The sequence below is a fragment of the Antrostomus carolinensis genome, unplaced genomic scaffold (assembly GCF_000700745.2).
Source record: "Antrostomus carolinensis isolate BGI_N321 unplaced genomic scaffold, ASM70074v2 scaffold4303, whole genome shotgun sequence".
Lineage (NCBI taxonomy): Eukaryota > Metazoa > Chordata > Aves > Caprimulgiformes > Caprimulgidae > Antrostomus > Antrostomus carolinensis.
Window position 1 is genome coordinate 55,738 of NW_010304295.1, and position 12,798 is coordinate 68,535.

The 12,798-nt window shown below is 33.9% G+C and overlaps 1 protein-coding gene across 1 annotated transcript in view; it reads right to left on the minus strand.

Annotated features, from left to right (window-relative positions):
• The window catches only part of LOC104522164 (voltage-dependent calcium channel subunit alpha-2/delta-3), a gene marked incomplete at its 5' end in the record, with an annotated part of 75,502 nt that overhangs the window by 40,661 nt on the left and 22,043 nt on the right, over nucleotides 1-12,798 (minus strand). Inside the window, one exon of the mRNA XM_029084110.1 lies at nucleotides 4,978-4,995. Coding sequence (XP_028939943.1) covers nucleotides 4,978-4,995 — 18 coding nt within the window. The remainder of the gene's footprint in view (nucleotides 1-4,977; nucleotides 4,996-12,798) is intronic.

The following is a 12,798-nucleotide window of genomic DNA, read 5'->3' on the forward strand; positions in this document are numbered from 1 at the left end:
AACTATTAGTCACAGAAAGGAAACAAATTTTGAGATCAAAACCTCATCTTTTTTACAGTATCTTTCAGAATCTAAACTTTGCGTTTTAGACAACCACAACTTCTGTCAGAGTTTCACCAACTTTCACCACATTAAAAAGATATTCATCCAAGAAAATATTAGATCTTAAACTTCAAAATATCTTTTTTTTTTTAATAGAGATTTATTATGTCTATGATATATATCAAGAAACCCTAGCAGGACCGTTCAGCTCAGCAGTTAACTTTCATAATGTTAATTCTATTCAGGCCTCATTTCCCAATTTGGACAATGCCTAGCAAAACAAAATAACACTTTTTTTTACACTATTTTGTTGCTTGAAATATTCCTAATTCTTGCACTTATATTGGACTGTAATAACTGTAGTCCATTTCCACAGAATGGGATATCTGTTGCAGCAAACAGTGTCAAGTAAAGTCAGATTCATCTCCCACCAATTCTGATTCATGGAAACTATGAAATAGCCACAACAATGACCAGCTTTGCTCAGAGAATAATCTCCAGCCCAATAATTTCCCTTGGAATTCTAATCTCTCTGGATCTACAGTGTTCCTAGTTGATTTTTCACCATTCCACAACAGGAGCTTTGATTTCCACAATATTTAATTAAATTACCAACAGGTTGAAATGCAGAAAAGGTCTATAGGCTGTTATAGCTAGAGGACAGATCTTAAAGTTGGAGCTAATAGTCTAAATCAAAAAATGAGCAAGATTAAGAGATATGATGGGGCTAAAGAGAGGCACTCAAACAAATGTTTGAGGAGGGCTGTGCACCCATGCTGACATAGGAACCTTTGGTCTGTAAACTTGGAAGGAAATAAGACTTAAGGCACTTGAGTGAGGAAATAGTTCAAAGTGAAGGTCTGCTGGCATAGCCTATACAGCCTTCTGAACACCACAAGCCATCTGAAAAGGCACCAGTGTTGAAAGTGGTTGCTCCAATGCTGCTGCTGAAACTTTACGCACAGCAGAGAGCAGTTCCATAGGGATGTATTTGAAATACTAGGTTCATGCTGAAGCTTTTGTTTTTTCTTTGCTACCTTGTTATAACTCTGTCATCTTCCCAATCCACCCTGCTTCTCTCTTTCTCCAGTCCACATAGTCTTGCTTCACTAGGTGTTGTCTTCTGTGACTACTGTGCTTTTATGTGCTGAGTAGAGTCATGGAGCATGCTGGAAGCATCAGAGAACTGGAATTTGACCATTTACTTGTGTTTTATACAGACTACAAGAATAAGAAAAAGTTATTATTTTGGCCTAAATTCAAATTATGGCCTGGGACAGTATGGGAACCTGTGTGAGTGTAGTAAGTTAGAGACACATTTCGGTGTTTAGTACACAGAAATGAAACACCAAAATATCCTCATATTGTAAAACAGTTAGAGTTTTCAAATTACTGACTCAAAAATCTTATTAAAAGTCAACTTGCTTGTTGAGGAGCGAGAGGGAGAAATTTGGAAACTAGATTTAAGGTTGCGATTAACATGTAAGTGAAAATTTTAATGCAGTTTTCGGAATGGATCCCTCAACTTTATATACATTATGAAACTGAAAGACAATAGCCTCTCGTTGGCAGGAAACAGATCCAAAGGAATGCGAAATCACAGTCAAAATGTTTACTTCATGATTATTTTGTACTTCATTAGATTCAATTTAACTCCTTTAATTTTATAAAAATGCTAAAATCTCTAGTCATGCACTTCAATGAAATAGCAGCTTTACAAATTTTCTCTTTTCTTTTCCCAGTGACAGTTAATTCAACACTTCAAAGTATAAGAAGGTAAATGATGCGGGGAATGATAAATGATGCTCCCAAATGTCTGAAAGATGATAGCAGCAAGATAAAAGGAGGGCAAAGCACTACTTACAGAAGTTAAGGGATAACACAGAAAGAGAGAAGAAAGCTGTCAGGAACTTTTGGGCAACAAATAAAATCAAAACATTTCTACATGGAGGAAATGTAATCCCGTTCGTGAAAGAATCATTAAAAAGTAACTTTCCTAAATGTTCCTAAACATAAATATCTGCCTCTGATTTTTGTGCCTAATTTACTCACTTCTACCTCTTCACACAACCTAAGTAGAACAAAACATCACAGCAGGAGTAGAACAACAGATTTTGAATCCTGCTGTGTTTGCTCAAGAAAGCAAGTAAAGGTTTCCTACTAGGAAAAAAAAACACCTTTTTAAGCTATTAAGGAAGAATATCTTTTGCTCATCAGTGAATCAAAAAGCTGCTTTTCAAAAGTGTTTCAAAGATAAAGGTAATTTTTGGAAGCCAAACTGAAGAAGTCTGATAATTGGTAAATTTGAGCTATTAGTTTGTTTTATTACTATTTTCACAGCCCTGTGGGATGGTTACCTTAAAATATGCAGAAAAACAACAGAGAAGACATATAAAATTCACATTAATTTGTTCCATTTGTCTGGATAGTGTCTCTTTTATATATATTACCTCTTCCTAGACATATTTTCTTCTGAAAGTTACATAACCAAATTAAATCAGCATCTCTATCACCTGAAATTATGGTGGGGTTTTTTTTTTGGTTTTGTGGTATTTTCTGTTTTAAGTATCGAGTGTAGCACAAAGATCTTTTCAAAACAAATATCAGGGTGCAACAGACATCCACCTCAAACTCATCATACTTCATTTCACCTGCACTCCAGTTCTGCATTTGCAACCATTTGATTTAGAGCAGAGAGCCTAACAGTACCAGGTTTTAATTATTTAACTGCCATAGAGAGTTGAGAACTACAGGTCTTCTAAATCAATAGCTAATCACCATAGAACATTGACTAAACACTGAGAAGACTATAGCCAAAGTGTTTCACATAAAAGATGTAACACATTTCATCAAGATGACCAAGTATTTATAACATATAAAATAGTAAAGGTAAACTTGGAACACTACATTTTTCTTTCAGATCACTCAGAGATTAAAGTTAACATGTTTAGAGAGACCTGACTGTTTGAAATGTTTATAGAGAAAACATTTGCAAGATGATACATAGATTCCAACAAAAATACAGTACAAATTCAGACACGACATGGAAAAACATGTATGCTAGTGACTAAGTCATTCATAAAGGCACATGCATCAGCCCTGTGCTGCTTCCCTTCACCTTTCAGATAACAGGAGATTCTCTAGTTTTGTTCATAAGCTATCAGACTGTGCTTATGAAAAGGCTTATTTCTTGCCTGAAGTTATCAAAAGCCCTTGTGGATTACTTCTATCTGTTCTCCTTCCCCATCTCATTCCTTCCTTCCCACCCCTCTCCTCTTTGCGTGAAAGCAGTATACAGTCAACTAGACATTATGTGTACATATACAAAATATGTGGCTTTCATTCTGCATTAGTTTGCTCAACGGATAAACACACTAAAAATTGACATTTCTGACCTTCCACGAAAACTGTGGGTTTTTTCGTTAACCATGAACTTGAGTAATTTGTACCAGAACATTATTTAATAGCTCAGAATTGTGGACATCAGAACACATGATATACAGCACCACATGACACAATCTGGTAAACAGCCTGACTGGTTATATCTTTCTGCACCAGCATATTGTAACCTCACTGTCTCTTCTTTCTGCATACTGTTAAGAGAAGCATTTGGCATAAACTTTTAGACAAGTAAGTGAACATGAAAAAGCCAAAGTTAGCCAGTCTAGTCCTTCAGTCCTTCTACTTTTCCAGGAAGCTGCAAGCAAAAGATTTCTTTAAACCATCTATTTCCACAAGGAAAAAAGAAACAAACAAAACAAAACAAAAGCCAACCAACAATTTTTGTTACCATGTCACATTTGATTGGCTCTGCAACTACCAAAACACAAGAACAGACTATAGACACAGTCCGGTGTCACATAATAGCATATTAGCTTCAGATTTGAAATAGAATTTTCTGAGCTCCACATGCAAGGAAATTTCAAATATACATGGCATCATAAAAATAAAGGCCCCTGTGCTCATATTTACTGATTTTTAAATGAAAAAGTGGATGAGATACATTAATTAACCCTTTTAAAGTTGAGTTCCATGCATGCCCTCATCCATTCTCCAAAAGCTACTCACTGAAGATCAATTAACCTATAGCTTTCATTAAAAACTGAATGTTGATCATCATCCAAGATTGTTAATAACAGTGATGTTTAACTGATTAAATGCCATGACATTTCTTATTAAAGGTGCTTTACCTAGCACAATAAGAACAACTTGGATGAGTGAGTATTGCAATTTCTTAGCAGATATAATTATTTTTTTTTCTTTCTAATATTTCTCATCACAAACCAGAAAACAGCATCTAGATTTTCTATTTTCTAGAAGCTTTAATTATATTTGTGAAACACACAAAGATGATGCAACAGGCATGAAGCAATTCTGCCACAATCATTGTGCTATCATGACGAGCAGCGGTGACTCTGGTAACATACCATATCGATGCAGAAGTTGTTTAAAGGGAAGAACATATTATATGACAACTGTATGCAACCTATTAGAGAAGTCAAGTGTTGGATGTATTCAAAGGTGTGTTGATAGATACAGTGGGGAGCAGTGAAAGGGTACCAGCTATACTATGGGTTCTGCAGTCTCTACAACAGAGGCAAGATGATCCAGAGATGTTTCACATGGAGTAATGCGATGATTTTTTTTATCCTTTACTATTATTTCAAATTGTTGATAAAATAGCCTCCCTATTGTTTTAAAGTTGTAGGCTACTATATGGCTACCATGTTAAAATAGCTCAACAGTTTGAAGAGCTGCTGTCAGCAAGTACCTTAGCTGGCCTTGATGTCAGCTACCCTTCTTGCTGCTCAACTCCAGAGGTCCCATTAGAGTGAACTGTTTCACTGATCACTACTGTACCACATTCTCAACATATGGAAATATGAAGGACTGGTGACTACTTTGAATGGCTAAGATTTGATTAAAAAATTTTACCTTTTGAGCCTGAGGGAGCTGGAAAACAACAAAACAGAACAAGCAATCGTTATACATTAAGTTAATTTGAACAGCTACTTTAGCTGTTGTATTCATAAAATCACAAACATAAAATAAAGTATAAAGAAATTAGAGACATTAGGTTTACATTGCCAATTGATTCAACTTATTGAGAGCTTATTAACTGAGTTTATTTGACAGCTTCTCTACTAGGTATCATAAAAGCACCATGCAATTTGTTAAATACCACGATACTAACAGAGGGACTGTTTTCTCATCAGATATGGTATCACACTTGAACTGTGAAGTAGTTCCATCTTCCTGTACACAAATATAATTCAATGTAATGATAGTTTTAGTTTTAAAACCAGCCATTCGTGGTTTGTAAACATCTAAATCTACACTTAATATGAATGAAATTGACATTAAGAGTGGTTTATCATATTAAAGTAGAAGGCTGTATTCTGTATGACAGGAAAGAAAAACAAAATGTTAATAGAAAGTTACTATCTGCTTATGCAAACATATTGTATATGCATACTACACAATAATGTATGCATAGAACAATACATTTCTGTACCATAAACACAAGTACAATTATATGTACATATATGCAAATAAAAGGTGTTTATGCATATATGCGTACTTATATCACACATGTTCTTAGACAAGATTAGCCATACCTGGTTGTATGTATAGTACCTACTATAAGCACCAACTCACATAAAAAGGTACGGAGAGCAGGCAGTAGACTTCATTGCATATAAAATACCTTTATGTATCAAGAGTTGAAAAATGGGTTCTGTTTTCACTTTAGGAAAAAGAAAACCCATTGTAGGTAATGGAGGGGAAATCAGAAAAATAAATTGTTATAGGTATAATACAGTTTTCCCTTTTTCCGAATTGTTCTTACTTTCATACTTGTAGAGAAATTCACCACCCACAGCAATTTAGCCTTGTGCTAAATGTACCTTCTCAGAAAATTTATTTTTCCAACACAAATTGTTTCTTTACAGGCATCAGCTGGACACAGAAACAGGCAGGTGGATCAATACTAAATGCAAAAAGACCTTCAAAATCTCTAGTGAGTTTCTGACTGGCATTTTGTCCTTGCTCTGAATTAAAACCAATAGAAAAAACAACTTCCATATAGTATTCTGCTTAGAGCTAATGTCCACATTAATGTATATCATGAAAGAGAATTGTCATGTGACTCCTAATTCACAAATAAAACCAGCTACAATTTCTCTGTTTTCACAATATAAAATGTAACAAAATTCATGGCAGGGAGAATTGCTGCAAGTAAAATTGTTTCATACTAAAACTCAAGTGATCCAATAGCAAAATAGAAGCCATCATCACATTAAAGTATGATCTATGTTCCTTTAAAAGTCTGTTGTTTAAGTAGTTGATTTTGTAGAATGACATACAAGGGTTGCTGCAGAAATTGTGGATACCTGATGAACTGTAAATACATGAGCTAAATCCTGTAGAACAGGTTAGATAATTAGATAATTTTAAAGCCTTTCTGAACATTTATCTACTTATTAGGCTTCGACTTAGTTAACTACTTTAACTCTGGTAAGTGGAAGCTTTTTTATTCCTTTAATTCAGACAAAAGGAGAAAGTTGCAATATGAATTTTTAAATTCCTATTGTAGCACTGAAACCAGTTTTCTCTCTAACACTGTTTTTTTTTCAGGGGGGGAGTTGTATTTTTATTTAATGCCACTTTTCTTGCTAAATACACATAAAAATTTCAAGCATCCTTTCAATGGTATCTCAGATAAAGACAGGTGCAGTAAAGAATGATATCAAAATTTCCGCTTTTGGAATAAATACTAAAGCACTCTACAGTTTTCCAGGGCCACTACACACAGTAAACTCATATGTTTTCAGAATGAGCTACTTTATATGCCATATTATACAAAACAGTACTTCAAGGACAGTCAAGGCATCCAAGGCAACATATGCAATGTTGGGTACAGAAGCATCAATGCAGAAATACTTACTTCCAGATAACATTGAAACTAAATTAAAAAGCTTATAGTCCACATAGGGTGGAGATAGGTGTAAGGAAAGCGGTCAGGGGGAGACCACATTAAAAAAAACTGAACAAACACACCCCAAACACAAATGCATGCACACACACAATGCTCTATTGGGAATTCTAATTATGTTGAATCCTTTTACAAATATTAGTAGTCTTTGATGCAATTTATACCACTTCTTTTCAGAACCTGAGTTTACTCCTATTTGAGTACCTCTCTTCAGATACATACGGTTTGCTCAAGTTTTGCCATGTGATGCAACTACAGTCAGATGGAATGCAAATGAGGATTTCCTACTAGTAATTACCACAAAAACTAGATGCTACACACTTTTGTATATGAAACTATCCCTATTGCTTTTACTGAGGTTATTTTCAAGAGCACATTAATAAGAGTTTATAAATCAGAGTTCCATATTATCTGTTGCTGAATTCAATTTGTCAATCTCATTTATAGCCTTTTACAAAATCAAGAATATTTCCTTGCTCTGAGATATTTGTAATCAAAGCCTTGATTAAGAATAATAGGGTCAGCAGATGAGATTTACATTCCATTACGCTTTTTCCTGGGCTGGAATTCTTGTCACTTTTCACCTAAGCTTCAAAATCCAGGTTCACAGCCTTTACCTTAAAAAAAAAAAAAAATCCCCCAAAAAACAAGCAAAAGAAAAAAAAAAAATCTGTCTTTGTTACAGCCAGACAAATCTTCATTCTGTTGCTGATTTAAAACTTGGCTGTTACAAGATCCTATATGTCAGCAATTGAGTTTAGTAATTGCTACAAATTCCTTTGAAATAAACTATAGAGGTTTCTCTGACATTATCCCTTCTGGGAGGCCATAGGAAACAAATAATTTTCCTAACAATAACAGTAATAGTCCTCTAGTCTGACCCTTTATTGCATAGTCTAAAAACTGCCTGTCTCTGTAAAACCCAGCGGGTACCTCTGATTCCTGTGGTTTTCTTTATACACTGCCAAGAGGCAGTTTTGCAGTAAACTATGCAATTTTTCCCTAGCACTCAAAAAGCGCTGCAGATCTTTCTATTCTACTTGCACCTATGGTAAACTATGCCATTTTGGTGTCTTTATTCAGCTTCAACCATACCAAAGTACCTGCTGTTCCTATTTGTTTTCCATTGCTGTCTCTTTCTCCCTCCAGTGATTGTCTCTGAAGATAGGGCATATATCTGGTTTACTTGCTCCTAGTTTACCATCTGGGTAATACATATTTTATTAAAATGACTGTGGCTGAGCTGCAGGGAGGAAGTATGTCCATTTCCTGTCACCTGATTGTTGCAGGTTGGGTTAGGAGGAGCCCTCCAAAGGAACATGTATCTTGCTCCACACAACTGCTTAGCAAGAAGAGGCTGTTACAGTACTGCAAGGTATGGCAGACAGGAGCCTGCAGACCTATAAGCACCAGGAGAAATCTGAGAGGATTTTCTGATGTAGAAAAGCAGGCTTAGAGATCTTGATAGGACTGTGTAAACTTTGCTGCAACCTAAAAAAAATATTATAGGTTAAAGAGCAAGATTAGAGCATAAGGTCCTGCAAGGACACAGTGAAGAAAATAAAGGGGGATTTGTTTTAAACTCTTCTAATCTGTATTTCCCAGAAAACTCAAATTTTCTCTACCAAACAAATTTTCTTATTCTATTTTGTACTATAAAAAAATATCCTTTAGAGACTGCAAGCCCCCTGAGGTTCACAGTATGCTTGATTCCAGTAAGACGTGGAGAATTCCACCTCTAAATCCAGGTCAGCTTGAGGTCCTGTCACAAAATGTAACAGAATAAATAACTGTAGGGAAGTTTTTCAGTACTGTTATTGCACATAGTGTCATGCTTTCCACATTTGCAAATAATCTAGTATTATTTTGAGCACTTCATGAAAATGTGTTTAGTATTATCAGAAAAAGAAAAAATTATAGACACTAATAATATAGTAAAACATATTAAGACAAGCAAAGGAGTCCAACATCAAGGATGTTGCACTATTTCATGGATCAGATAACTGTGAGGACAACACGAGTGAAACAAACAAAACCATAGACGAATCTGAAATACTGGTTTTAGAAGCAGGAAGCACATATTACAGTACCAGTAGTTCTGCAAAATACTCCATGCCAGACATTACAAAAGCCTCTTTCCTTTTACCCTTAACAAAAGAAGTTAATAAACACTGATTTTGTAAATGGCTTCATGAAAATTCCAAAACAAAAAGACCATACACCTCTGAAATATTTTATAGCCATTTCAACAATTTATCCAAAACATTATATAGCTATATAGCCTAGATTTCCAATAACCCAAGTCTAGAAGTCTTAAGGGGAAACATACTAGAATTATAAAGTTACTGTTCTGTTGGATCACAATTCAATCTTATGTTTGGCTTGAAGAATAGAAAAAAAAAACAAAACTCCTGCAAGACTAAATTATACTCAATTTTATAACAAGTTTCTTGTTATACCAAAAAACTATGATTTCTATTATTAGAGAAACAAAACAAAAAACCCCACTAAATTATCTTTGTAAAAAAATTATACTATTGCAATGTATTTATGATAAAGCATTCAAAAATAAAGAAATAATTCTTATTTTACATTCATTGACCTAATCATAGTCTTATTCTCCTGCCAAGTATTTCAATATCACCATTCTCAAAAAAAGACTAACACCCCTACTGAATTGATAAAATACAAATCAATAGAAATTAAGTACAAACATGCCAGTAAATAATCAACAAGTATTAATACAATTTTGATAGTACAGCTATTTCTGTAAATAGTTTCTGGGCTGCACCAAATTTAACATCTATGTATAGCTGAGTTTGTGGTCATTTGCAATGTTCAGACTCATCCTGTAAATGTCACGTATGGACTCTGAATTTGGCATTGAATCTACATATTAGGACTTTTACTTTTTGGAAATACACTTTCAGAAAAGATGTGAAATATTGTGGCAAGCACGTAGGTCCTGTACTTAACAACACAGCAAAGAGGGAGATGTTACACATCAGTGAAGCTCTTCAGAAAAGAATGAGAAAAAGAATAAAACACCTAGTGCGTACATGTGCCAGGTACTCTGTAATATAGGTTGTTTGTTTATGGTATCATGTAATATAATCAAACATAGGGGTAGGTAATGCTTAATTTATGCATATAAAGAAATGCAAAGCATTTCATATATTGCTAGGCAGGCTTCCACAGCTCTTCACAAAAAATGGCAAAAACTTGGGAGAGAATAGAAAGAATTTTTAGCAGAAAATATAAATTTTCTGCTTTAAAATCTACTCACTCAGTTGCTGTAAGATACAGCATTTAAATATTAAGATTTTGGCAACTTTTCTATACAACCTATGCACTTATTCTTCACTTCCTAGAACTATGTAAGTTCTAGAGGCATCATAGATAAATATACATATATATGGAGGAAGAAATAAAATTCAGCCTTCTACTGGGATGTTCCTGATGTTAAGATTTCAGCATAAATATTAAAAGAGTAATATTAACCTGAAGTTTACTGGGTCAATGTCTGTAAGGAAAATGCACTTGATTTTTTCAGGGGATTCAATATCAAATCCTTCTTTGTTCACATAATTGTTTTACTGTGCATATTTTGCAGTAACTACAGCATTTTAGACAAGAACAGACTGCGCACAACATGCAAAGTATACCAGTCAGAGGAAATATAAGTGTTGCTATGGAGAAGAGAGTCATAAAATATAGATAAAAATTACAATTCTAGTTCTTTCTTTAAAAACAATTTTATAAAGATGACAGGAAGGAAGGAAGTTAGCTCTTGTGAAGCATGCAAAAGAGAAAACACATGAGCTGCAAAGGTATCAGATTGGAGTTGAGAAATAGCAGAGCACACTAAAAAATTACATACAAATTCCAAACATCTTCGTAATAAAATGGCTCCACCCTTTGAAGACTGTACATATTTTCTAAAATACATAACTGCTTATTAGTGTAAATGACTGAATAATTTCTAACACACTGTCTAGCAATCTTGTTTTTGAAAGAAGAACCATTAACACACAAAAAAAATCTAAATATGTTAAACTTTTAAAACTTAATTAAGTCATAGCTGTCTGCATAATTATTTTATTTACACTGCGCATTGGGGTTTTTTGCTTGTTTGTTTTGAAGTACTGTTCAGATTTGCTTTCATGTAAGTAATAGGGGTGTAGCATGATTTTAATAAACTGTAAGAATTTTCAGTCTTGAATGTGTCCCCTTTTACCAGTCTTAGATCAAGATCAATTTAAACTTACATTATACCACCAGATCAGAGTTTAGTACAGAGATGAGAATAGAAGTTTACCTATATTAACGTGTCTAATTTAAATAAAATTTTAGAGATACAGGAAAAAAGTATTTTAATATTTTTCTCTTAATTTTGTTAATTTTAAAGCATTTACTATGCAACTTAATTTACAGTGCTTGCTTCTAGTATTAGTTGATTTGCTAAAGCACCACTAAGTTTAGATTTAAATAACATAGATTTTTATTCAAAAGATGAAAAATTATTGGAATTCCTGGATACCAAAAAGGTGTAGGTAAGTGGGTTAAGAACTGGATATGGATTGTCAAATGATAAAGGTATCATTTATTGATAATTGAGGGGTTCTTGGGGGTTGGAACTAGATGATCTTTAAGGTCCCTTCCAAACCTAACCATTTTATGATTTGTCCCTTTTGTAGCACTGGAATTTTTCAACTTAAATTTATAAGTAAATTTATCTTGAACATTTAAATAATAGCCCTTCAAAAATGTTTTAGACATACAAAGAGAATGACCAGGGAAGCCAAAACAGGGTTCAGAAGTGAACTAAGGCAGAAACTGAGAAAAAGCTTCTGATCATACTTCTAAAGTCTGGTAAAAAAAAATCACCTCTCACACTACACTCCAGTTAACCATCTACTGTTCAACCTGATGAGCACTGAAGAGGTTTCACATTGTATAAGACAATAACACAATGTCTCTTTTGTCTATATACAAAAGAGAACTGAAAACAATACACTTGTATTCTAGACAAGCATTTTTTCAGCCTTGCTCTTACTCATAATATCAAAAGGAAAAGAATTTTCTGAAACTGATCATAATTACATATAATATGACATCCAACATACTTGTAAGAATCTGGTTCTTATCCAAAGAAAATGGCACTGAATTACAAGAGTAGGCTCTTTCTTCTCAGGTACTCTTAATACTCTTTAGTATTTATTAGCATTTGTACCACCTCTAGAAGAACAGATAGTGTCATTTTAATTATTAATAATGATAATTATTTCTAAATGAGACATTTAGAAAGTCTGTTAGGAAGATGATAGATAATAGTATGATAATCCTTCCCAGAGAGAGAGTTCTAGTAAGAGAAAAACAACTAAGGTTTGTACATAATTTTGTGTCAAGGACACAGTGTTAATAAGAAAAAGGTCTGTATTCTGTATAAAACCTACCCTGTCATCAGTGGTCTGGTAGAACCTATTTACAATATTTAATTCAATATGCTTTTACTCTCCATTATCTTTATTTAAGCTTCTTTTTGTTGCAGTTGTTGATTTTTTACTTTATGATGAAAACAATGAACCTGCAATTGAAAAAGGAAAGTTTTGGCTAATATCAGGACAAAGCAAGGCACTTGCTAAACTACTGTGGAATGTTTAACATATAAACACGGGGCAAAAAATAGGGAAAGTATGAACTGACTTCAAATGACTGAAGTTCAGCGTGCAAGAACAAGATCCGAAGAATCACATGTAGGG